The sequence below is a fragment of the Scatophagus argus genome, chromosome 19 (assembly GCF_020382885.2).
Source record: "Scatophagus argus isolate fScaArg1 chromosome 19, fScaArg1.pri, whole genome shotgun sequence".
NCBI lineage: Eukaryota > Metazoa > Chordata > Actinopteri > Scatophagidae > Scatophagus > Scatophagus argus.
In genome coordinates, this window is record NC_058511.1 from 1981649 (window position 1) to 2009003 (window position 27355).

The following is a 27355-nucleotide window of genomic DNA, read 5'->3' on the forward strand; positions in this document are numbered from 1 at the left end:
CTCACCTGTCAGTGCTGCTCATGTCGTGGCTGTCGGGTGTTTTTCCAACAGTTGATGAAGGCCTGAAACAGAAGTGAACATTTCAGTAACACTTCATTAACACTTAGTAACTAAGATTTAACAACAACCAAAATGATTATTAATAATAACATTTTTATTAGTGCAGGATAGTGATATGACATAATTCAGTTCATGAGTTGAAGTGAATTATTATTAATGTTTATCTTCTATAAATGATGGGATACAACAGGCCAACATGCTGGGAGCTTATTTCACTGCACAGACTGTTGCATCATGGGATCCCGGCACGTTAATGCAGTCACACAAACTGTAGCACAAGATCCTCCACGCTGTAGCTGCTCTGCTATTGGCTCGTCGGCATCGGAAGGCCGAGTGACAACGTCTGCCGAACAAAAGACAAGAGGGACCCACAGAGGCAGCCAGCCGGAGACAGAGACGCTCCTGACGGGCGGCGTGCCGGGCCAGCGGAGTCGGACAGCACACTGCAGATACCGGAGTCTTCAAAACGAGCAGGGCGAGTTACAGCAGCCGTTCTGGTTATTCTGGTTCATATTGTAGTCATTCATCGGAGCGTCATCCGCAAGTAACCGAATGAGGAAACCGCTCTGCTTTGCGTTTTCTCGCTTCCTGTCTCGTCTATAGTTGTCATCTCTCGACTCAGCAGCGAGCGGAAAGAGTTTCAGACGAGCGTCATGGTCGCCGGCGAGCTCGTGCAGGAGCATCTGCGCGCGGACACTGGCTCACCTGACGACATCACGCTGGACAAGAAGACTCCCGAGCTGCGGGGAGCAACCGAACGATGCGCGGATGCGACATGCGGAGCGGCGCCAGCGTGCGCGGCTGGGGAGACACGCACCGAGCCGGCGCTGCAGCAGGAGAAGGAGGCGCCGGCGGATGAAAGAGAGGCGATGCTGCCTAACGGAGCAGGAGCAGGAGGTGGGGAGGAGGACGAGAGGAAGCCGCGGGAGACCAGGCTGTACCGGCGCCGCTTCGCCGTGCTGACGGTTTTCAGCCTGTACTCGCTGCTGAACGCCTTCCAGTGGATCCAGTACAGCATCATCACCAATGTGTTCACTGAGTACTACCAGGTGACCAACGACAAGGTGGACTGGCTCTCCATCGTCTACATGGTGACTTATGTGCCGCTCATATTCCCGGCCACCTGGCTTCTGGACCGCAAGGGTCTCCGGCTCACGGCCCTGCTGGGCGCCGGCCTCAACTGCGCAGGCGCCTGGCTGAAGTGCGCCAGCGTGAGCCGCGATCGGTTCGGTGTCACCGTCACCGCGCAGGTCATCTGCGCCGTGGCGCAGGTGTTCATCCTCGGCCTGCCGTCCCGCATCGCCTCGGTGTGGTTCGGACCCCGGGAGGTTTCTACGGCGTGCGCCACGGCCGTGCTCGGGAACCAGGTCGGTGTGTGTGCGGATTACTGATGATGTTACTGATGCTGTGTTGGACAGGGTGTCCTTAGGTGAGACACTGTGTGGATCAGGTCTTCAGCAGAACAGAGGCGAGTGCAGGAGAGAAGAGAGGAAGCTGATGGATTAGCACACTTTATATGGAAATAAACCAAGAGAAAACTAACGTCAGTTTAAATGTGTAATATAATTAATAGCAGTAGCAGTTTGTATCTGTCTCTGTGTCTCACTCTGTCCCTCTGTGTCTCACTCTGTCCCTCTGTGTCTCACTCTGTCCCTCACTGTGTCTCTCGTCTCTAGTTGGGAACAGCCATCGGCTTCCTGTTGCCTCCAGTTTTGGTTCCCATCACGAGCGACATTGTGGTGACGGGTCACAACATCAGCATCATGTTCTACGGCACTGCTGCTGTGTCCACGGCCCTCTTCATCCTCACGGTCATAGGTGTGCGCGCGCACACACACACACACACACACACACACACACACACACACACATTTACTGTGTGCCGCCATCTGTTCCAGTCTCATGTTTATGGTTCAGTTACCTGAAAGTCATGTGAGGCGACCATAGCCATGCAGACGTGTTTGTGTTTGTCTGCGTGTTCGTACCCTTCTGAGGACCAGATGTCCTCACAAGGAGGGAAATATTTTCAGGCTTAAGACTTGAGTTCAGGACAAAGACTGGAACAGGATTAGTTTAAGGCACGACCTGTGTTGTTTGTGGTTTTTTATTTGCACGTAAGCGAGCAGCATGCTTTCATCTGTTCTTGACGAAAATCAGGCCTGACACGCTAACCTAACTGGACTGTTTTTGTGTCCCCTCCAGTCATAAAGGACCGTCCCACCCTCCCTCCCAGCCACGCCCAGGCTGTCCTGCCGGCCTCTCCTACTGAAGATTACTCCTACAAACAGTCCATCCTCAACCTCATAAAGAATAAAGCGTTTGTCCTCCTGCTCATCAGCTACGGTGAGTGTCCAACAAAGACCGAATCAGTGGGGACATTTTTTGGATCAGAACATCAGAGCAAACTCTAGTCAGGAAGTCAAGCATACGTGTTTACTTCCACCTCTATTACCAATTACTAATACTGCTTGTACTACAAATGCACCAGGCAGGTTTTAGGCTGAGAGTTTTTAATGATTCCATGAAACCACTGGACCCTTAAGGCTTACTAAAACCGCTCGCAGTCCAGACGCCGAGCGTTTCCCCCAGAGACGCCATCACGGCCACTTCAGGGGACAGCAGCTGAATGAGGCTGAAAGTGTTTGTCTGTTCATGTCGTGTTTCTGCCGTGATCACCTCGTGGCACATGTTGTTTCACGTGGCCCCTCCATGTGTAACTGCAGGACCTACACACACGCACACACACACACACTTTGCATAAATCAACTGTCACGTTGTCAAGCCGGCTTTTCTCTTCCTCATCCAGCCGGACGTCCTTGTTTTCCTCTGCGTGTGACAGGTTGACCCGAAGAGACCATATTTACTGTCCTGCACATTTGACCTTGAGGCGTGATGACTAACTGGTCAACAGCCAATCAGAGACAGACTGAGCTGCTGTATTATCTGCTTTCAGAGTTAGGTACGAAAACAGACTGAAGCCAGACATGAATTTGATGAAGATCATTTACCTGTCACGCTGCCTCCACAGAGTGACTAGCATTATCAGTGACTACACCCATCCTGCCTTCCACCTGTCTGACTTGCTGCCCTCTGGCAGGAGATGCAGGTCCATCAGAACCAGGACAAACAGACTCAGGAACAGCTTTTTTCCACAAGCAGTCACCATACTGAACACACACATACACTAACCACACACCCTGACCCGATATGTGTGCCATATGGCAATGTGCAGTACAGCTCTGCATCCATCCATAGACAGTATTTATATCCATATTAACACTCTGTTCTTGCACTATTTTTCTACTATTTGCACCTTATTTATTTCATTCTATTTTTATAAGTATTATTTATTCTTATTTATTCCTTTTTATCTCACCATCAGCTCTCCCCTGACTGAACGTTCCCCTTCTATCCCATATCTCATGTTGTTAAGTGCTTTCCTGCCCGTCCTGGGTGAGGGATCCCTCCTGTGTTGCTCACCCTGAGGTTTCTCACATTGTTTCCCTGTTAAAGGTTTCTTCTGGGAGCTTTTTCCTCAGTTGATGTGAGGGTCGAAGGGCAGAGGATGTTGCTATGACGTTATGTAAAGCCCTTTGCGTGTAAAAATGGGAAGTTGTCTTGTCTTGTCTAAGTTGTCTTGTCTTTTACATACTTAAATGTAGACTTAGGATAACACCACTCCAAGGCTGTTACAGTTTCATTGTGTTCCTTGTACAATGACAATAAAGCCTTCTGATTGTGATTCTGATCTTGGACAAATTTGTTCAGCTGCTCTGCCTCTTTGTCTCCGTCTGTCTGCAGGTATAATGACCGGTTCCTTCTACTCTGTCTCAACACTTCTCAACCAGATGATCACGGCCTGCTATACGGTAAAAATAAAACACAAACCCTTCAATGTCATGATTCCTCCAGCCGTTTTCACCTGATTACAGCTGCTGTAGTATTTCTGTCAGTGATGGGGACCTAACGCTTGTCACACTAAGTTGGCCCGAGTCTTGATAGTTGAGGGATAATGTGAAGGATTCTGGCCTCCTGCTGCTTGAGCTTCTTGCTGCCAGCTGTTCCAACTTAAATTATTTCAGATACTTGACAAAACTAACTTCATTGAAGTTCAGTTACCAGAGTTTTGACGCACTTGTGGCTGTCTTCGTGTTTGGTTAGTCTATCAGCTTCTGTATTGTGCCCACTGACATCCATACTGAAGAGCAAAAGCTGTCAGTTTGCTCCTGATTTGACCCTCACTTTGGCAGTAAGGTTTTAAACGTTCAAAGAAGAAGACGCAAAACCATGGAAACCTCTGATGTACATGAAAACAGGTGGATGAAAAGAAAGAATGAGAGAACAAAGAGGACTTCTGATGGCTTTGATGAGACATGAGCTCATTGTCTGAGTTCATTAGCTGTTTTCACGCATGCCTGCTGCCCACCATAACACACACACACACACACACACACACACACACACACACTGAGATGTTCACCCTCGCATGAACTCTCCCAGCTGAACTGTCAGATGACTTAACAGCTCTGTCCCAACAGAAGCACTTTAAATCCCTGACTTCCCCCCAGCTGGCCCCCCTCACCCACATATATACACTTACAGAACATGTGACAGGCTTATGGCCCACCTGGAAGGGAAAACCTCAGTGTTTCTGCTCACATCTGATGAGTTTAAAGGAGCACAAAAGTCTTTTCATCATCCATCTCTCCTCTCCACAGAACCAGGAGCTGAATGCTGGGAGAATCGGACTGACTCTGGTTGTTGCTGGAATGGTGGGCTCCATCCTCTGTGGCTTGTGGCTGGACCACACAAAGACATACAAGTAGGCAACACACACACACACTTTTGCCTCCTCTCTTTTTTCTTGCTACATTTACAAGACATTATTTAATTAAATTGCGATGTTGCAGTAACCCCTTGTTGATGCAGTATTGTCTTCTATAAACAAAAACGGCAGAAAAAAGTCAGACTTGGTTATTTCATGGCCTAAAGTATGTGGATGCTCCTGTGAGTCAGGCTACTGGCCGGATGGGGTTGAGGTTGGGGGTCTCTGATCTCCTGCTCAGGCCTCCCTGTCTTTGTCACGGTGGCCTTGTCTCCTCACTGCTGGACGAAGGTGTTGGCTAATAAATCACTGTTTGCTGTTTGATTTAAAATTTCATTGACTGGAACTAAGAGGCTCAGAGCTCAAAAAACAGATCCAGACAAGCATGTCCGCATTCTTTCGGCATAGAGGAACATCTAAATTGTTTCACATGTCGTGTGAGAGCCAATCAAATTCTCCACCTTCGAGGGCAGACGCAGCGAAGTGAAACCTGAGACAACCAAGTTGGATAGAGGTGAATCCCGACGACGCCCAAACCTGTCGGGTTGGGACAGATCAGGTTGTAGTCCTGCGAACACTGTCCCAGTGTAATGTGTCTCCATAGCCTCATGAGTGGGATGAAAATGACTGGCGAGAATGTGCAGGATGATCACAGATGTGAACAGTGTTGTTGCGACTGTAGTAACAGATGAGCTGTCTCGGATTACAGGATGACGACTCTCATCGTGTACTGCCTGTCTTTCCTGGGCATGGTGGTCTTCACCTTCACTCTGAACCTGAACAACATCTACCTGGTCTTCTTCACTGCTGGAATCCTGGGGTACGACTGGACTCAGTCACTGCACCTCGTTACGTCAGATTTACACAACGCACTGCATTTGTTAGAAAAGTGCTGTTTTTTTACACTGTTAAAATATTGCACTCATATTAAGGAAAGACTGGCCAGTAATATATCAAAGAATTTATGTTTTGTATTGATAATCTTTTAACAAAAATTATTAAATATATATAGCGGAGTAAAAAGGACAATGTTTGCTTCCAAAACTAAGTGCAGTGGAAATATAAAAAATGGAAATACACAAGTACAATACAAGTGCCACAAAATTGTACTTAGTTATAGTACTTGAATAATTTTGTCGGTGTGCAGTGTTTCCTCTCACGCCCACAGACAGCACAGGGTGTGAGCTGTGTGTCTTTGTTGTCTGTTGTTGTAGGTGTAAACACACCTGCTGCAAGCGTGAAGCAGGCACCGTGTAGATGTTTACATGTAAACAAATATACATCAGCAAATAAGGCAGATGTTTACAAAATGGCACCTACTCCAATACCTTTTAATTAAAGCCGTAATGTCTCACCTGTAGACCTGAATGCTGCCTACACCATGACAGAACACAACCTGTGATTTATGTGATTCATGTTGCTTCTGTATGACTGCAAAGACAGCTGCAATATGAATACTAGCTAGACATCCATCCTGTCCCACGTGTCTGTGTCAGATGTGCAACAGGTTTGTTTACGCCCTTAGAGGCTCTGATCACATGCTCAGGCAGTTGATTTGACTTCCTTTGGTCTCTACACTCTGATGTCTGCGCCTCAGGTTCTTCATGACGGGTTACCTGCCGCTGGGCTTTGAGTTTGCAGTGGAGATCACCTACCCGGAGTCTGAGGGAACGTCGTCAGGACTCCTCAATGCCTTTGCTCAGGTACCACGAAGCCACACAAGCCGTCCTGAAGCTGCTGCATGACATATGAATCGCTGTCACATTCTTTTTTACACATTAGTAGAGCTTTGATGAATAATTTTGACCATCTCAGATCGTGTGTGTGTGTGTGTGTGTGTGTGTGTGTGTGTGTGTGTGTGTGTGTGTGTGTGTGTAGATATTTGGGATTATTTTCACTCTGATCCAGGGCAAGCTGACCACAGACTACTATCCACTCATTGGAAATCTCTTCCTCTGCGCTTGGATCTTCCTTGGAATTGTGCTCACTGGTAGGTTGCAAGTGTGTGTGCGCGTGTGTGCGTGTGTGTGTGTGTGTGTTCATTAATGTTCCCATATTTTATGTTTCAGCCTTAATTAAGTCGGAACTGAAAAGACACAATGTCAACATGGGAGCGGACAGCAAACACCTGCAAGTAAGTTCACTAAACCGCTAAACACACATACACACACACGCACACACATTCACTAACAGAAACTGAAAAGTTTTGTTAGCAGTTGTGCATATTTGTTGACAGATTTTGAGGAAATTGGAACAAATTCTGTCTAAATATGTGACATGTCTGTGTGCCATCTCTGTGACACTGAAGCCCTTCACAGAGGACAGCACATGAGTCCTCTGAGTGTCTCTTTGTGCTGTTTTTGTCCTACTGGAAGTCGTGTCGTTTGACCGTTTAACGAGAAAGATTCTTGAGCCTTTCACTGCCAAACAGGCGCCCTTGAGTCTCTTTTGTGTTGATGTTCGGGTGCACAAATTGTCCTCCAAACAGTCCAAGCTATCGCTCTTCCTCTCGAGTCTGACCTCGCCTCCAGCTGATTGTCTCTAATGATTTCTGAAGGTGCCCTGCAAATCACACTTCAGACAAGCCAGGCCGTTAAATCTGTTTGTCTGGACTCAGTCGGACTCCCACCGTCCTGCTGAGTCACTGCTGAAGTGCCCTTCAGAGAAGGCAATTCATCAAAACATCTCCTTCCTCTTCACCCTCAGTCCTGGAGTTTCCATCTCAAGCTTTGGTTTCAGATCTGAGAGCCGAGATGTGAGACAGAAAATGTGCACATACTGACAGAACACTTTTTACTCACAGAAATGTGGCTTCTGAAAATAAATCAAATCAAATAATGTGAGCTTTGTTCAACTTGTCAAGGAAAAAAGCCAGCAGTGCCTTACAGACTCACCACTCACATGTGCAAATTTCAATTTCGTATTTATTTGGCGCCATCTGGTGGTAGCATAAAGAAAGATACTGAGAAGAATAAACAAGACTGCAACAGGTTACACCAGAACTGATTGATTTGGCTTCTTAAAAATGTCAAAGAAGTTCTAATCGTGTAAAAAGCTTTAAAGCAGATGATAAATGATGCTTTGGCTCCTACTAGTGCAGCTGCTTTAAAGCAAAGCCAACCAATCTCATCCAATCTCTTTTAATGCACCAGGAAGTATCAGACCGCCCCAGTGCCTCAGTATGGGTGAAAAAATGTGGCCTATGTTTGTTTTGTTTTTCTGTCAGATTTATTTAAAAACTTTTATTATTTATTGGCAAGTTTAGAATATTCCCGAATGCATTCTGATGAAGATGCAAACATCAGTCACAGGTCTGCCATGGACACGTTTGTCTCATTCGGTTCATATTCTCATCAGTTAGCAGCCTGTTTGCCTCGTCACTGTGGAAGCTTCTCTGTTAGTCTGTCTCATTCATCCCTGCCTCTTCTAAACTGTGGCTAAAATGCTTGACTTGTTTCGCTGGTTGCTGTTAAAATTTCTTTCTGTGTCTGTTTCTTTGTCTTTGTCCTAGCTTCCCACTGAATGTCCAGGCGACTGCCCTTCAGAGGCGAAAACCAACGGCGTCAAGCTGGAGCCCTCCGTCAGCTTCTCCCATGAAACCTCGCTGTGACCGTGCCAAGTCACTGCATCGCAGGACAGAAGGCCTGCTGCCCGGGATACGTGTTGGCGCCACAGTCTGTGTGACGTACATGAAGGTGCACTTGATTTTTTTTTTATTGCCAAGCATAATCTCCTCGATAAATGAAAGGCTGGAGGTTCTCGGTGTGAGCTCAGCCTAATCAAGCACAGCCACAATCTACAGTCAGATGGGTGACCAAATGTACTCTCAAAACACTTACAGAAGATGCATTACCTCCAACTGACAGAACTTTGGGTTTCATCCTGTGTATTGGTTGAAAAGTATGCATGCAATGACATGCAGAAGAAGCTCCGCTGCACTTTATTCGTATTGTCGGCGAGGCATGGCGCTCCTGCTTTGGTTACTGTATGTAAATTCGGTCTCTAAGGAAAACAAGCTGGCCAAACAAGTTCCTGACGGTCATACAACACGTGAAGTTCCTGGAGTCTTCAGAGCCGGAGAGCCGTACTGTTTGGTTTTGTACTTCAGCCACTTCAGCCTGCTGCACAGGGCTGACATTTCCTGAGTTTACTTGAATCATCTTGAATCAAGCTCTGGACTAAAGTTGTTGAGCACACTGCAAATGTTGTTAATGTCGCTTCATTTGGTTTCTTCTGTACATGTGACACTGGTTATGGAAACATCACATCTGAAATCTGTTTTCAAGCTCGGTTTACATAAATCACGTTTATTTAATGCTGCACATGTCGAGTCAAGAAGGAGCTGCGAATCACTTTACCTGTAAAATAACGGGCCAGTGCTTTGGCCAATGATACGACAGCAAGTCCGAGGAGGCACCTGGAAGTAAATGCAGCTCAAGTCTGAAACCATCCGGAAATCCTCACAGGTTTTCTTTTGCAGCTTCCTCTTTGACACGGGTTTACATGTGGCTTTCATATGCTGTCATCCACAAATAGGAGTTCAGTTCTTCCACTGTGACTGACGGCACCTACCTGCTACAGGTAAAACAAACAAACAAACAGGCTTTGTAAAGTAAGGTTGTTCCACATACCAGATTGTAAAATGGCTTTGATATGCTGGCATCAGCGAGCTCGTGACATTCATTTCTTTCACCTCTAGCAATTTTTTTTGGTCAAGTCCAAAGTCACGGACTTGTTTAGACATAAAGTAAAGTAAAACAGAACATTTGCTGTATAGAACATGTGGCTGGCTTGTACAAACGCTTCACAACAACACGACTGTGCTGACACAAACTGCAGTGGACAAACAGAACGTGAACGTGTTCTGTGCACAAAACAAAACGAAACGCACGCACAACTTCCAGTTTTCTACCCACATTCACGTTTTCGCACGTGTTTTTAACACTGACTTCTGTGGATGTTGCTGACCCAGGCTACTGACAGAAGCGTAGCGCCACCTCGTGGCTTTTCTGTGGTAGCAGCAAAGCAGACCTGGTGGGCGGGAGAAGCACAAATGTGTTCAGTTCTTTGTGTAACAGAAAAAAGATTTTAATTTATTCTCGGATCAGTTGACTCCTTTTATTTTTGTTCGAATTGTAGGATAATTTCTGGTTTTTGTAGCCCATTTATAACTCCAAGTATCCTTTTTTTAACTGTGAATGAATGTTGCCAACTTTTACAGTCTGAAACTTACTTCAACTTTTGTGTCTGTTCAGATTCTACAATATTAAGTAGTTACTGTCAAGAGTACAATGTTTGCAAGATTTCAAAATGAAGTAGTAGTCAGCAGTACTGTTTGTTATTGAGTTTTGGCATTTGACAATGATGTGTTATTTTAAGACATTTTTACAAAATGATCATCAGAGAGGCATTTCACGTATTTTACTTTCTGTACATACCTTCAACATGGTAACAAACCACTGTTAAATCTTTATGTCTAAAGTGTTTATCTGGTTATTTTTTTTACATGTTTTCTGTTCTAACAACACAGCAACAAAACGTTTATCGATCGTTGTTGTCTTTTCATAAGGTTACATAGTTTATTTGTCTTGTCGGGTTAGGCCATTTATTAATCTCCGTTAGTAACTTTATGAAAGAGTTAATGAAAACTGATGCTGAGAATTCATCTGATTAGACACTTCTTGACGTGCTTTCATACTTTAAAACTGCCTCTTCTCTCATGTTTGATGAACCACATTTCTGTCCTGTTTTCATCATTTCTCTGTATGACCAAAATAGATTTCACAACTGACCAGGAAAGGATGTCATGTACTGGATACTCTATTAAACTGGCCCTGCTGTAGCCACGAAACAGAAATTCAGAGGCTTTTTTTACAATGTCTGCCAATGTATGAAACATTTCTGGGTGGCAGGATGTGTTAGTCTGTCTCTCTCTACCTTCCAACACATCCATCCATTCTGCTCAGCAACAACCCAGTTGGTGTTTTTCTGAGGTGGTGCTGTTTGTGAAGTCTGTGGACTTCAGTGAAATTCCCACAACACTGTCCTGATGGTTTGGCTCACGCTTTTTTGCAAACTGCTTCCGTTCTCTCATATTTGAAGGGTTTCCTCTTCCAGGCAGTGTCCAGATCTCCCCACAGGGTCACGTGTCCGTTTTGCTGCATGTATTGGATCATTGTGCTGCTGGAGGACCTTCAGTGGGGGACACAGCTTTGTGGACAACGTGCTCCAGGAAACGTCCGGCAATTTCCTGATTTCACAAAGCCAGGTACAGATTCAAGGCAAGCTTTCTGCCGACTTAAAATTCATGGGATTCACATGATTTGCAATAAGCTCTAATTTGATCTCATCAGACTTACAGGAAGATTTTGGCTTTTTCGGGTGTGTTTTAGCAAACTCCATCTGGGCTTTCTTGGCTCTCAGCAGTGGGGTCCTCCTGGGTCTCCTACTACATAATAGGGATGTCACCAGTCCAGAGAATAGGTGTCTGTTATCATGTTTTCCATAGAAAATTTCAGTTCAGACACTGGGAAGTTGGAGAATCTTCTTAGCTGTCATAAAAGCTTGAAACAGATTATATGCAGATGACACGACTTTGTATGTTTCTGTGGAATTGAAGGATGCTGAGTAACTTCACGATAATGAAAGCATTTTGCCAGTGTCTTCATATTACGCAGTGTAAAAACATTTCCTCTTGAACTACACTCAAAACAATATCCAGTCTCTCTGCAGTGACAGCTGAAGGATTACATGCTCATCCATAAGTTGAAACAAACTTTTAGACATTTAATCTTATAAAAAAAATATCTTTAAATCTTTCGGGTGATCTTAAAGACCATTGATCAGTACAATCAGATGTGCTTGTAGTAATTAGAAATGTGGTAGAATCTGTGGTATTACTGTCACTGGAGAAGCACAGCAAGTTAAGAAAGTACATTTCTGTAAATGCTGATTCACTGAGCCTGACTGTGTTAAGATTTCTTGCTCACTATTTCCTATTCATCTGGATACCTGATGCTGTTTTATACAGAAACTCGACCACAAAAAAGGAAATTGCATCATCACCTAGTGTGACAAAACATTTTATAGAACGTTGCATGTTTCAACAGAACAGATGCACAATGGAAAATGAAATAACACCAGACTTGGTTGAATATTTAATTAGGTGGTGTCAGAAGTTAACTGACATCACCATTTGCCCTCCAGAAGGCTTCAGTAGTTGATGTGCTGGGTTTTCTCCCAGAAACCAACAAATACTCTCACATTAACCTGAATGTATGCTAGTACACAACTCACTTACCCTCTCGTGTTAGTGCAGAGGTGAACAACATTTTCTTTTCCTGGTTGGATACTGTGATCCTGTGCCTCAATATAAACTGAATGTGTACACCAAATATAACAGCGGCATCTAGTGGTGCTCAGGGACAATCACAGGAGCAGGATCATTACTGGAGGAAAGTCATAGTCACAGTTTCAGCACATCAGCACAGTGCAGATGGTCTCAAGGATTAAAAAAAAAACTCCAGAAATCATGACCTGATTAGATAATCCACAGACATTGTAGACACTTTCATGTAGGAACTATTTTCTTTCTGCCAAACTGCACAGAATGAAACATGCAAGTGCTCCTGGAGGCTCATGCTCATGACAGGACAGCATGGAAACGTGGATGGCAACCTCCTCTACTGAGCTCTAATGTTACATAGCTTAGTTAGCTTAGTTAGCTAGCTTCTCGTCCATGAGTAGATGCACCTTTCTTTCTGCACTGAGATACAGAGTGGAAAAGGTTCCTCTCCTCCGATTGCAAATAGAAAATTGCAGTTCAGAAATGGGCAATCTTTTCTCTTTTTGTTGTGAGAATGAAATGAAGGGCTCGAGTTAAGTGATTGGTCTCCATGCTGATGATTTTATGTGTAATAAAATGAATTGTTTTTAATCTTTCCAGTGTTCATCAGTGGATACCCAACTGTAATCTACAAAAGAGATGGACATGATGCCATCCTGCCCTGTGGAGAGACATCACCCGCAAACACAAAATGCTCCATTTTTTTGTGGCTTTACAGCATAGATCCATCTACGTCTCTTATTGTGCCTGTTGGAGGAAGAATTGCAAAGAAGAGCTCAGGCCAGGCTGCCAGGCTGAGTCTGGGCGCTGGCTGCTCTCTGGTAATTACAAACGTCACTGCTGAGGATGCTGATCTCTATACCTGTCGTCTGGGGACGACCCCTGATCAGGATGCACCTGTGTTTCTAAGTGTTCTCACAAGTGAGTCTCATTTCCACAAAAACCAGCTGAGCTTTCAATAAACGAAAGAGCTACTTAAGAGTTTAACGTAAAGGAATTCAGCTGTTACATCTCACACTGGTTTAAACCACACATGTTCAAAGACTGAAATGATTATGACCAGAGGATAATGCATGACTCTGGTGATGCTCTCATTTTTCCTCTGGGGCCACCATGAGGTTTAAATTTGTGCTTTTAACTGGCATTTATCACCTAATAAACACAATGAAATGTGTAACACACATTCATGGAAAAAAAAAATTGCAAAAGTGGTTTAAATCTGCAAGCTCTCTAATGGCCAGCAGAGGGCAACACCACTGGTTACTTGTTATGAGAAAGTGAAGCTACTTCTCATTTGATTTATTACCTCAGTAAACCGTTTCCTTTATGTTGAGCTCCATTCAAGTCATCTTCAATACAACATGATGTTCATTTAGTAAATAATGGTCCCCTTTAGAGTGACAGTAAAGCAGGTTATGCTTTAGGGCAGGGCCACCTGGGGATTGACGGGCTGCTACCACAGCGTGTGCCAGAGCTCTTTGTCAGATCCACATGGTGTCCTCCCTAACTCCACCCCCTTACTGCAACACTGGGCCCTTCTGGCTTCAAAAAACCAAGAATGCAGGATGATGACATGGCAAGTTTGCTGGAGTCTCTTATTCTGTTCCTATTCTGTTTTTGGTTTCTTTTCAAACACCATACTTCCTCTTTTGATTGCCCCATATACATGACTAAATGGAAATTGCAACATTTCCATTACCGAGTCCTGTGAAAAACAGATCACAGAAATAAAGGTTAGTTACAATTCATAACACTGCAGTTTATGTACTTCACTGTAAAAATATTTTGACTTTTGGCACTGAAAACAATTTGTTAAGAGAAAAACGAAACACTAATGACACTTAAACCCTTCGTCTCCACACCAAAATGGGGACATAAAGTACCAAAGTACACGTTCACCAAAACAATACAAGGATTAAGTTTGTCTTTCCAGAATCTTGACATTTAAAGAAACAAGATTTTTAGCTGACAGAAAAAAATGAAGATCCTGATGTGCTTTATCATACTGTGTACTGTGGCATACTGTGAATACTCTCCCTGCAGAGTACAATCCACGTCCCCTGTCGAGTCACTTTACGCACTGTGGCACTTCTGTTTGAGGGATTCTGCTGAAGGCGTATGTCAAAGTGAGGAACACAACAGAAGTTTGAGAAATAAGTTTCTTTTGATTGTGGCTGTGGGCTTAAAGCGAACACAGAAGTGATGTAAGCCTCTCTGTCTGGTGTGTGCAACAGGCCGAGTGGGATGGCTTTTGCTGTTTCTCATGTTGTTCTCACTCGGTATGTCATCCATAAAGGGGAGATCACAGGTAGACAAGTGTCACACAATGTCGACAGGCGGTGAGCACAGAATGTCTCTGCTGGAATTAATCTTAATTTGTGCACTTCAGTTTGAAGGTAAAGCTCTGGTTGTTTATTTCACTGTGAATTCATTTGAAATGTTCATGACTTTTAAATAAGAAAGAAAATGTCACATTTTTTGCTTTAAGAAGTCACTTTGATGAGCTGTGATAAACCCATTAAGTAAAAATGAGCCAGCAGCTGTGTGAGACCAAAGCAGGATAGTAATTAAGACTGAGGTACTTTCAGACGGATTCTGACATGTAAACGATGATCAAGTTGTCTGTTTGCTCTCTCTGCTCTCTGTTGTGATGAAATATTCAAGTGCTTACAACATAACTTGATGCCCTTAGAGATCGGAAAGGATAATGAAAAAAACAAAACAAAGACCGCAATGACATCAGAGCTGCAGATTTTATTTGTCACAGTCAGCCTTGATTTATTCTGATCAGCTGATGCCTTTTGTTTTTATTATTACTGAGGCATAAATGAAAATGACTCAACACAACCACTAGAGAGCAGAGGAGGGTCATGTTCACTGTTTAGTCTGCAAGCACATGGAGTCACTTCCTAAACAACATGCCTCTTTATCTTTCCAGTGTGCATCAGTGGAAACCCAACCAGAATGTACAAAAGAGATGGACAGGAAGCCATCCTGCCCTGTGGAATGGCATCACCCTCAGACACAACATGCTCCAATTTTTCCTGGCTTTACAACAGAGATACATCTAAGACTTTGAATGTGTATGTTAGAGGAAGAATTGCAAAGGAGAGCTCAGGCCGGGCTGCCAGGCTGAGTCTGGGTGCTGGCTGCTCTCTGGTCATTACAAACGTCACTGCTGAGGATGCTGGTCTCTATACCTGTCGTCTGGGGACGACCCCTGATCAGGATGCACCTGTGTTTCTAAGTGTACTCACAAGTGAGTCTCATTTCCACAAAAACTCATTGAGACCCATTTTTGTCATTTGATTTTAGAAGAAAAAAAAATGTCAGTTTGTATCAAATTGTCTTACTGAACCTGAAAGGTCGTGATTCTGTTTAGTTCAGCCCATCTTATTTTTTGTCTCGTTTTAAAACAAATGAGACAAAAGATGAGTAGAAAGTTATCGTGGCCTTTGATTACAGTCGCAAACATTTTTCTTTTAACAGTCATCACTTGTTTTCTCTCAGTCTCTTCATCTCCACCAGAAGCTGGTCAAAAGAGGGACGGTGAGGTCACACTGAACTGCTCTCTGGTCAGATACAGCACACTCGGTCCTTGTAAACAGGACAGCATCCGCTGGGTGAATGAATCAGGAACTCTGCTGCATGGTGAAGGTGTTGGGCACAAGTTCCTCGGACAGAAGAACTGTTTGTCTCTTCTCTCTGTGAGTCAGAGTGGCCTCAGCAGGAAGTACACCTGCCAGCTGCTTGATGAGGAGAACAAAGTACTGATAGACGCTGACTACACACCTGATGGTCAGAAAGAACAAACTAACTCAGGTAAGATAATAAGCAGACCACAGCCATACAAAGCTGAGGTGTTCTTCTGTACACGACGGTTTGTTGATCAGGAGAACAAAAGCTAAGAGATGATGAGCCAGACATGTGAAATTAGGACGAGATTAAAATCATTTGACCATCAACCTTTTCTGATCATCCTCTGACTACAGATCAGACCTCCATCACCATCATCGCTGCAGTGGTCGGGGCGGTGGTGGTGTTGGTGGTGTTGGTGGTGGTGGTTATTGCTGCTGTTCTCATCAAATACAGGCAGAGAGCCAAAGTGACAGAAGGTCAGTAAAACATAAAACACAGTCTGTCTTTGAACCACTGATTGTATATAAAGATGGACAGCATGGCAGCTGAATCCAACACCTCTGTATTGCCCCCTGGTGGCTGGCTGCAGTAAAGGTTAGATGGCTTCATTTTGTACAGTGGGAGGAAGTTGAGACACTACATCCATCTTCCATATGCCAGTGGTTTAAATATAATGTGATACACATAAAGTACAACACAATGAGATATGCTCTGCTGTGATACATGATTTGATCCGCAGCCTGCCATCACGTCCAACTTTCCAGAGGCGCCCCATTTATCCTCATTGCTTCCACATATTCATGTGTTTTTTGTAAAGATGGTCACGTAGGGAGGGACCTGCGGCAGACATCGATTGGCTTTTAAAGGAGCCAATAGCAGTAAATTTGTGTCACTGCCGTCATGCAGCTCGATGTCCGGTTAGCTGAGTCTGACTGGGAGCTCACAGAGACCAGGATTAATGTGAGCAGGGCTTGTCAAACACGGACTGAGTGTGTACAAAATGATCATATTTGATGACTAATCTCTGAAATTTTACCTTTTGTTCCAGATGTGCAAAAGCCAAGTCAGCAGCCTGTGAGTAATATGTGGCACAATCACAGGAGAAAAACCAGCTGAGCTGTTTCACCGTCAGATTCATACGCTTTCTGAAGTTTCCAACTCCTCACTTTTAGATTTGGTTTAATTGAGATGTTAGAAGAAGCCTGGAAGCAGCAAATGTTCGTCAGTGGTTCACTGATCCGGGAATACTAATTCATCTGGATTCATCAGCAAAACTATCCAGCAAAATCCTGACTATCAATTCATGTGAGAGAAAGCTTCACAATCAGCATATTCACTTCCTGTTTGTGAATCCTTTGGCCACCAGTCGATGTAACTTCCAGGAGAGTCAGAGAGTGAGGAAGGTAGTCTGTGAACTGGACTGAATGTAACATGAAGGAAACTAAAAGGTTTCTCTCGTCCTTTAAAGTTTCTGCCTGAGTCACGTCAGAGTTTCATCTGTAAAGCCGGTTGTTTAACAGTGGAGACAAAAAGCTCCCATGATCCCACGCTGCTTACGTCTTTTGCTTTAACTGAACCAGGAGAAGCCACACGCTTTGTGGTTAAGCTGTTCAGCAGATGCCAAGCACAAAAGTGACTTAGCAGTCCAGATTTCACAGTGATGTTAGAGCGTGTAAAGGAACATGAGTGACAATGACAAGTTGAGGTTAACCACAGCGAATCACCTGCGGTCGCTGCTGCTACATCAGCACACACGCAGGAAGTCTCTTTGTCTTTGTACTTGTGTGCATTTTCGCATGTGGCTAAGAAACTTGTGTACCTTTTGTGTTTGTACAGAGCTGCCATGTTGTTTGCACTCAGGATGAGCCGGAGAGCAACCTGACATACATCACCATCAGCCACGCTAACCAACAGGCCTCCTCTAGGCAGAAGGTGAGTGATTTAAACTCCTATATTAGCTCAGCTCTAGTTTCCTGCTTCAGGTTTAATTTGCTCTGCTCTGCGAGTTATTGCAGCCTGCAGCATGTGCTCACATTTGTGTTCATTATAAATCTCTCCGCGACAGACCAAAGTGTGTTTCCAGTTTTGTGACTGCAGTGTCAACGTGACAGTTTTCTCGTGCACAGCTGGCCTCATAAAGAAACAAGATTATTGATTATTGATGGTCATATATGGTCCTGATGTGTCTGAAAAGTGCTCACCACAAGGTGACTGGAATCATGTTAGACCTCCGCTTTGTGCCATACAGATCAGAAAGGCAGAGGAAGTCACTTATTCCACAGTGAAGACACCAGACAAAGATCCCAGCAGCCTGTACAGCTCCGTCGGCTGGCCAAAATAAATCAGGGGAAGTGACACCTCCCACAGTGTCGCGCCGAGACGACCTGCTGCCGGTGTGTTTTCTGTCTGCTGGGAAGTGGGCGGATGTGTCTCAGCACTCCTATGAAACACTGAGCAGCTGTTTTGACCTTGATGTTGCTTTGCTCAGCGTGAGGACGGTTGCTCTGTTAAAGTGGACACTGAGGACAGACGGACTCTGCAGTCTGTCACTGCGCTTCGTCACAAGATAAAGTGTAAATACTTATTGCTTCTTTGGAGCTTCAGGGTGTTTTTTGAATTTTTCATTTGCACTCTTGTAGGATCCAGTGGGTTGCCTGCTTATTGCTTTTGTTGCCAGTCAAGGGATTTTCTTTTGTTCTTTATTTTGTTTCAAGACTCAACTGAGGGTCTGTCTTCCCGCCTCTCTAAGAAACAAACCTGAACTCATCACAGTGATTTAATCAACGCTGTGTCATTGATTTCATTTTGCTCAAAGTTACATTATCTTATCTGGCAAAGCAACTGAGAGCAGTGATCAAGTTGGATGTCCTCTGTGGTGAGTTCAGTGATAATCCGACATTTGAGAGTCAGCTGCTAATTGTAAAATTAAACCAAGAAGACAATCAAATAATCAAATGAGACACTGGGAAATTTCTTGATGAGAATGTGAGTGAGTTGTTGCATCGAGAAGGTGAAATCTGTGGGTCCCTGAATGCGCTGAGACTGAGGCAGTCCCCACTCGACGCTGTACTGTGACATGGTCAAGGATTTAAGGAGAGTAAAAGTGTGGAGTGAACTTTGAAGCATCTCTGTGTTGATTTTCACAGTGAAATAAAATATCTTGAAAGAGTCAGACGTTTTGTGTGGTTACAGCTGACGACGGATGGATGATGTCACTGTGTACCAGCTGAGGGGATGTGCTGTGATCTCCCGCTGCAGGGCAAACAGGATGACAACAACTCTCCCTCTCCAGTGCAGTCATGCCAGTCATTGCATGTCAGCTTTGTACTGTGGTTTTGAACGATTGATGTTCATGTTTCATGTTCCTCCCTGTTGTGTCAGAGCTGGTATTTCCTGTAGCTCTCATCAAAAAAGCAACCTCCCCATAATAAAACATAAAACACTTAAAACTGTGTTAAATATGTGCTGTACTCAATATGGAGGATGTTGAAAGTCTGTTATCAGCGTCCTTCACATGCAGTTCTTTTCCAAACATTCCTTGAACTGAGTCTGGTCAACACACTTTGTTGGCTGGTTCCTGGCGTCCTGGCTACACCAGGTTATTCCAACAAAGTGCTCTCTGGATCTCTGGATAATATTTCTCAGGATCAGTTAACAGCTTGTCCAAATCTGACCTTAAAAGTACAACCACTGACACAGAGGGGCATCCTTTATCCTTCCAAAAACTGTGCCTGTTGCTTTTTGAAGGTTAGCTGATCTGGTGCTAATTATTTTTAATTGGTTATATTTTTGAGAGGGATAGAGTGAGTTCTGTTGATTAATCTCCTATATGAAAATGCCAAGAGATGGGCTGTACTTTTCAGCAGGTCTGTGGGAAGACTGTAGGTTGTATGCAGATGCCACCAGCAAGGAGTGAATTTTCCAAAAAATACATAAATAAGCAACAAATCAATTTTATCAAGGTGAAACACACTGTGCTCAAACTCAACTGAAACAACTCAGAAAAACCAGAACATCTTGGAGTTAAAGTAACCCGGGCTCACGCATTCATGCCTTTCATTAGAATTTTTTTTTTAAAGCGAAAGTGCTGCATGAGGGTGGTGAAGAAGATGAAGAGCTCCATCTTGGCCAGACTCTCTCCAAGACAAATCCTGTGACCTGTGAGAGGCACAGCAAAAGGAAAATGTTCACCTCATCTGTGCACAGGTGCATTTAGAGTTCTGACTGCCCAAGGGAAGAAACAGTTTTTTAGCCTGTTTGTTTTGTACCTGATGGATCTAAACCTCTGCTCAGAGGGCAGCATGTTGAACAGGTGGTGGTTAGGATTAAGGTGGTCTTTCATGATCAACCTGGCTCTGGTGAGACACCTAGAGCTGGCGATGGTGTCCAGGTAGGGGAGTGGGCAAGCGATCACCTTCTCTACAGTGCTAATAACCCTCTGTAGTCTCTTCCTATTGGCCATTGTACTGCCAGCGTACCACACAGGGATGGCGTGCGCCAGCACGCTCTCGATTGTGGCCCGACAGAAAGAGACCAGAAGGTCAGTTTCAGCCTGTTCCATCTCAGGACCCTCAGGAAATGGAGGCACTGCTGGGCTTTTCTGATGAAGGCAGATGTGTTAGCTGCCCAGGACAGTTCCTCAGAGATGTGGGTCCCCCGAGGAACTTGAAGGTGGGCACCCTCTCCACAGTGACCTTTTATGTGGGGGGGGTGAGACACACCAGAGTGGTGTCATTGGCAAATTTTATGATGGTGTTGCGGGGATGTGTGGGGGTGCAGTCATGGGTGTAGATGGTGTACAGAAGAGGGCTCAGCACACAGCCCTGTGGGGGGTAAGGTGTTGTAGGGCCTCTTGAGGTCCAGCTGCAGCAGGTTACCCAGCAGGGGAAGTGGTCTGGGTCCCGGGGGCTCCTTCCTGTCTTCCTTTGAGCTGTGGTTGGAGGAGGAGGAGATGAGGTAGATGAGCAGCAGGACCACCAGAGCCCCCAACAGGGAGACAGAACTGGAGGACTGGAGAAAAAGGTCTAACACCCCCATGACTATAAAACAAACTGTGTTTGGAAGCTGCCAACACAGCTGACTGATTCTGTTTCCTCGTGGAGCGTTCGGCTCAGTTTCACCAGTGAGAGGTCATTTTTGTCCATGTCAGCTGAAGGGGATGGGCCATATGTGAAAAATGTCAATGTTAGTAAATATTTACTTTCCTGGCATTTGTCCAACAAGGCTTTTTGTCGTTTAACTATATGTTCATGCTTTTAAGTGAATGAGAAGGAGACAGGGCTTAAAGGTTAACAAGCGCGGAGAAGAGGAATGGAGGATTCGCAAACTGACAAACGACCTCACAAACCCCCATCCCAGTCCACCTCTCAAGTAAGTCTAAGCTTTCCACGACACACATAGAAATGTGTAACTGCTTAAAATGTATACATATATAAGTGTAATGTTGACACAACTACTGGCTGAGCAGCTTTTCAGTATTTACCCAAAGCAACAATCTCTCCATCAAGTTAAAGTTCTTTGCCTTGGATTTCCATTAACTGCAATGATCTTCTTACAAATTCTTTGTGCTTCTGTGTTTAAAACATTTAGAGTATCGTTGTATATTTGTTGTAATTTTGCAGGTGTTGTGTGATATAGATGACTTAAAGGCCAGACTACTGAGGAGGCATTTCAGGCACGTTCAGGATCAACGTTCTTTGTAGGACAGAACAGTTCGCTTTGGCACGGACTTACTAATATGTTAAAATGTTACTAATAAAGTAACAATAAAAGAAAGGGATAAAACTCATAAGGCATGAAATGGTCTCTTTAGTCTTTGCTGTTCAGGGCCAACAGGGCCAAGAGGGTCAAGACTCTCAGGAACAGATGGACAGGATGTACAAAGGTAACAGAGACTGATTACAAGACTGCAAGATTACAAGATTACAAGCCTGACTGAACATTTACTGTGAGGAACTTTGCGACAGTAACACAAATACGTTCATGTAATAAAAGGCTTTTTTCAAGTCATATGAGATATGGGATATTCATTTTCCATGGTTTACAATTTCCAGGTAAAAGATTCTGTAAGACTCTATATACATATACATGAGCTGTGGGCAGTTTCCCAGTAGGCTGGCACGTCTAAACCCCTTGGTTAATTTTCCATGATGACAGCAAGCTGGCTCAGTCTTTTCTCTTGCTGGGACGGCTCCACCACTTCTCCCCATTGACTTACATGTTACTGGTGTCAGATGCTGTGGCTCAGAGTTTAACACAGTGGATGAAGACGGACGTCTGTCAGTTATCAAGACAGATAGGCAGAAACGAATGAAGGCAGATGTGGAGAAACCGCTTCCCAAGAAATGAAGAATCTAGACGTGAATACTGACAAAGATTGATCACAGAGAGGTTTTCTGCAGTGGATCCCTATATCATCACTTATGACCCATTAGAAGAGACCCTGTCTGAATTTTCTTACTCTCTATCCTTGTAATCATATAGATTGACTCCTCATATCAGTCATTTTGTTTCAAAACAAAAACTTTACAACAAAAAGTGCAGGCTCTGGCTCAGACTTGTTTTGTTGGCTTTCACTATTGCATCACGTGCTGTTGTTATTCGTGTGCGTTCCTATCCCTTAGGAGTTCAATAAATGTCTTGATTTAAGTTGCTGTATTTGTATTTTCCTTTGTAACAGAGGTGGAAGTGGAATCAGAATTAACAAATCAGCAGCTCAGAAGGTGTAGCCTGAAGAAAACATGTCTGTCTGAAGTGCACAGCTGTGGTCCCACTTACCTGTCCAGGTAAAACTCACCTCTTCACTTCCGTGAATCCCTGGACAGACTTATTATCTCTTGCTTATCATATCAGTGTTACAATATGACATTTAAGATAACAGAAGTGCAAACTCATCACTGAAGTCATGATACAAACCAAGCTTTGTTCTGAAAGGTGCTGACAAGTGTTTTACTCCCCATTCTGGGCAAAATAATCCACACATTAGCCCTACCCCAGAGCTGGGCTGTTTTGTTTACTTACAGTTACATAAGGCAGCTCCCCGAGACAAATCACTCACGGTGCCAAAGGCGGCTGGCGTGACACTTGATACTCGCAAGGAAACATTTTCTTCTGAAGTCATGGGGGTGTTAGACCTTTTTCTGCAGTCCTCCAGTTCCGTCTCCCTGTTGGGGGCTCTGGTGGTCCTGCTGCTCGTCTACATCATCTCCTCCTCCAGCTTTAGCTCCCAGGATGACAGGAAGGAGCCTCCGGGACCAAAACCACTTCCACTACTTGGTAATCTGCTGCAGCTGGACCTCAAGAAGCCCTACAGCACATTAATGGAGGTCAGGAGATTGTCTTGCAGTTTATTGTTTCTGTTTATGTGTGTTTTTTCTGTTGGAAAATGTCATGACATTGTGCTCCTGTTCATAGCTTTCCAAGAAATATGGATCAGTGTTCACCGTTTATTTAGGACCCAAAAAAGTGGTGGTTCTGGCTGGATACAAGACGGTGAAGGAGGCACTTGTTAACAATGCAGAAGAGTTTGGTGAAAGAGATCCGCTGATATTAGCACAAGAAAATAACCAAGGACATGGTATGGAAAGAAAAATAATTTTCCCATCCTGTTTAACTTATCCTCGCTCAGTTTATCTGACATTGGCAGTGGTGGTGCTCACTGCTCCTGTGTGTTTCACTGCATGTTGCATGTGTGTGTTCAATCAGTGATGAGTTAAGTTTGAAGATATGCAATTATTTTTTAATTAATTAATATTGATTAATTAAAAAATAATTCATTCCTATTTTCAGGTGTTATATGGTCCAATGGGGATTTATGGAAGGAGATGAGGCGCTTTGCCTTGACAAACCTGAGAGATTTTGGGATGGGCAAGAAGGCATGCGAGGACAAAATCATTGAGGAATGTGGCTACCTCCTTGAAGTGTTTCAGAAATTTAAAGGTAAGTGTTGCATTATAACCAACCAGGTAACATTTGGGACTTTATTAGTTTGTGCAGATTGTACATCCTTTCAAGAGATAGTAAATCCTCAGGATTTCTTGTCTCCCCTGTCACAGGAGAAGCTTTTGATACAACCCAACCAATGAACTATGCAGTCTCTAATATTATCTGCTCCATCGTCTATGGCAGCAGATTTGAATATGATGACCCGGAGTTTACATCCTTGGTAGATCGAACAAACAGAAATATTCAACTTGTTGGCTCTCCGTCACTGCAGGTCTGTTTATTAAGCTGGGATTTTCACCACTAATATGCATATAAATAGAAACTGAACAGGAGAAGTTATTTCATTTCACTTACCTGATAACACTGATATACATTTTTTGAACAGTTGTACAACATGTTCCCATGGATCGGCAAATTGATGAATGCCAATAAGGAATTGCAAAAGCTGATTTCTGCCAACAAAGAACAGAACTTAAGGCTGTTCAGCCGTCTGAAGGAGACCCTCAATCCACAGTTGTGCAGAGGCTTTGTGGATGCCTTTCTGGTCCAAAAGCAAAATCTGGAGGTTGGGAAGCATTTCATCACCTGTCAAAAATGCTGTTATGCCTATTGCTGTTAAGATTTAAGAAGAAGAATGATTTTTCAAATTATGTTTGAACATGCAGACTTTAAATGATTGTGAGGTGGTGCAAAGCTTCAAGTAATTCAAGATCCTTATAAGAAAGGACCTGTGGGCTGGAAAGCATGATAAGCACTACGAGACCTATATACATACATATGCCATGTTAAAGGAGGGCCACCGATATGTTCAAGGTTCCTCCCTGCCCACACAAATGGCATGATAATATACTGATAAGGCAAAGCTTTGCACATAATGGCTTACACTATGTGAGACATAAAGAGCAACCTTGGAGCGTCTGTGGGCATTTTTCTGTTATGGTAAAAGTGTGTAGGAAAGAAACACGTTGTTGGCCACAAGTTCATAAGACGACCTTCAGTGCCACTGTGTATAACTAGTAAGTAAGTGATAAACCAGGTCCTCTCACTCTTTGACCCAGTGTCTCCTGCTGGTTGAACAAGTTGTCACATTTACATCCTTCCCAGTAAGAGTACAGGTATCATGGACAAGGTGCAACCCACACAGTCAACACTACTGCTTTAAAACAATGGCTCAGTGGTTCTTAAATGAAGGTAAAATATCAAAGTTCTCCAACAGATTTGTTTGATTAATTGCCTTCTTTACCTGCAGGAATCTGGGACCAATATATACTTCCACAACAACAATCTCATGTCGACAGTCCTGAACCTTTTTGCTGCCGGCACTGATACAACAGCAACTACATTAAGATGGGGGCTTCTGCTTATGGCAAAGTACCCAAAAATACAAAGTAAGGACCTCAGGACCCTCATGGTAGCAACAATGGGCTGCATCAGCACCGAATTCATCTTTGTGAAAAGAAAAACTTTCCCTCTCCCAGACCAGGTCCAGGAGGAGGTGAGCAGGGTGATAGGAAGTCGCCAGGTGCAGCTTGAGGACAGGAAGAACATGCCCTTCACAGACGCCGTCATCCATGAGACTCAGAGACTGGCCAACATCGTCCCCATGGCAATTCCTCACAGAACGAGCCGAGACGTCACCTTCCAGGGTCACTTCATCAAGAAGGTCAGACTGACATAAACACACCCAATACAGAGGATCCGACTGCACTTGAAGAATGAATTAGTCCAGTAATGGTCTGAGTGGTTTAGACATGGCTGCCCTGAAGCAGGTGGATCCCTCTCCTGTCAACAAAGTTTTTCACTGTGTGTGTTGTCTGCAGGGGACCACAGTGTATCCTCTCCTGACGTCCGTCCTGTATGATGACACTGAGTGGGAGAAGCCACGCAGCTTTCATCCCGCTCACTTCCTGGACAAAGACGGGAAGTTCGTCAAGCGAGACGCCTTCATGCCGTTTTCTGCAGGTTGGTGAACTTGGCCGTCGCTTCTTGTTGTTGACTTACTGACAAATGAGGTGAACATTTTCCTTTTGCTGTGCCTCTCACAGGTCGCAGGATTTGTCTTGGAGAGAGTCTGGCCAAGATGGAGCTCTTCATCTTCTTCACCACCCTCATGCAGCACTTTCGCTTCACTCCTCCACCTGGAGTTTCAGAGGACGACCTGGATCTGACTCCACGTGTGGGCTTCACCCTCAACCCTTCACCTCACAAACTGTGTGCTGTTTCCTGTATGTGAACAGCAGGTGCTGAAAATGTTTGGCTCACTGTCAGCACATCAACTAAATTACATTCAAAAGTGCAGGTTTTGATTTGAAATTATATTCCATGTAGTGCAACACCACTGATTATGTTCAATATCAACAACGTAATAAAGTAAATGCCAGATTGTTTTCCCCTGTGCCTGGTCTCCTTTGTGAATTTAAGCCGTGTTGTGTTCTCCTTCTGTGTCAGTTCGTCCGTTGTTCCCTGAGTTCGATGTGTCTGCATGTTTTGTCACCAGTGATCCCATTCGGTCACCTACTGATTTGAGGGCTGGACAGAATATCTCAAAATACAAACATTTGTTAGCTTGGTTTTGACAAGGGGGTCGGGGACAACGCTGGATGAATTATATCATGACTGGAAGCAGGTCAACAGACAGAGGTCTTCTAATGATTTACTAATTCTGGATGGAGGCTAAATCACTTATAGGAGCCAAAGGTTGCAGGAACCTCTTTCTGTGAGACCATATAAGGTGAGCCTGTTCTCCCCTCAACGACCCCTTCTCTATAAGCCTACACCCAAATCTGGAGGAGCTGGAAAACCTAGTTAAAATCACTTTAGCCAACCAATCCAAGTTAACTTTTAAATATTCTTTTGCTAAATATTCCGCCCCTCATGTCCAAATCTCTGCTAAAAAAATGATCTGATACTTGATCACCACATTGATGTAATGTCACTCACAGAAACCTGGTTGCAGCAGGATGAATTTATCAGTTTAAATGAATCAACCCCTCCGTGCTACATTAACTACCAAGTTCCCTCAAAAACTGGTAGAGGAGGGGGAGTGGCAGCAGTTTATCAGTCAATGAAAAATGAAAATGACTGCCTAGCTTCTGCATTCAAATCACTGGTAGACTCAATGAGCTTCTCTCAGAGGGTAAATAAACCCACTGAATCTTGTAATCACATCCTAGACCTGGTGCTAACCTATGGCATTGAGACTGACCACCTTACAGTTTTCCCCCCAAATTCCTGTCTTGTCTGACCACTCATTAATAACATTTGTATTTACTTTAGCAAACTATACTTTGCCTGGGAAAAAACAAGGGATCCCTCCTCTGTTGTTCACCCTGAGGTTTCTCCAATGTTTTCCCTGTTAAAAGTTTTCTGGTAGTTTTCCCTTTGTCGATGTGAAGGTCGAAGGGCAGAAGATGTTGCTATGATGTTATGTAAAGGCCTTTGAGACAAACTGCTGTATGGGCTATACAAATAAAGTTGTCTTGTGTAGAAATGTGTTACTTCCTCTTTGTGATTTTTTATTACATGAAACACTGACTTCAGGT

The 27355-nt window shown here is 44.1% G+C and overlaps 3 protein-coding genes across 3 annotated transcripts; all 3 read left to right on the plus strand.

Moving 5' to 3' along the window:
• The first annotated feature begins 277 nt into the window (after positions 1-277).
• Positions 278-9486, plus strand: flvcr1 (FLVCR heme transporter 1). The gene is made up of 10 exons (XM_046372749.1): positions 278-1427; positions 1737-1878; positions 2263-2403; positions 3862-3929; positions 4779-4882; positions 5595-5705; positions 6483-6588; positions 6764-6875; positions 6955-7019; positions 8397-9486. The coding sequence occupies exons 1-10, from the start codon at positions 714-716 to the stop codon at positions 8493-8495; spliced, it is 1662 nt and encodes a 553-aa protein (XP_046228705.1). The 5' UTR covers positions 278-713; the 3' UTR covers positions 8496-9486.
• Positions 9487-14331: 4845 nt separating this feature from the next.
• LOC124050342 lies at positions 14332-19318 on the plus strand. The gene is made up of 7 exons (XM_046372800.1): positions 14332-14626; positions 15169-15489; positions 15741-16052; positions 16223-16345; positions 16918-16943; positions 17706-17801; positions 18118-19318. The coding sequence occupies exons 1-7, from the start codon at positions 14494-14496 to the stop codon at positions 18208-18210; spliced, it is 1104 nt and encodes a 367-aa protein (XP_046228756.1). The 5' UTR covers positions 14332-14493; the 3' UTR covers positions 18211-19318.
• A 1364-nt stretch (positions 19319-20682) lies between these two features.
• Positions 20683-26200, plus strand: LOC124050371 (cytochrome P450 2K1-like). The gene is made up of 10 exons (XM_046372848.1): positions 20683-21239; positions 22549-23194; positions 23283-23445; positions 23658-23807; positions 23924-24084; positions 24199-24378; positions 25063-25201; positions 25292-25476; positions 25634-25775; positions 25859-26200. The coding sequence occupies exons 2-10, from the start codon at positions 22988-22990 to the stop codon at positions 26044-26046; spliced, it is 1515 nt and encodes a 504-aa protein (XP_046228804.1). The 5' UTR covers positions 20683-21239; positions 22549-22987; the 3' UTR covers positions 26047-26200.
• The last annotated feature ends 1155 nt before the right edge of the window (positions 26201-27355 follow it).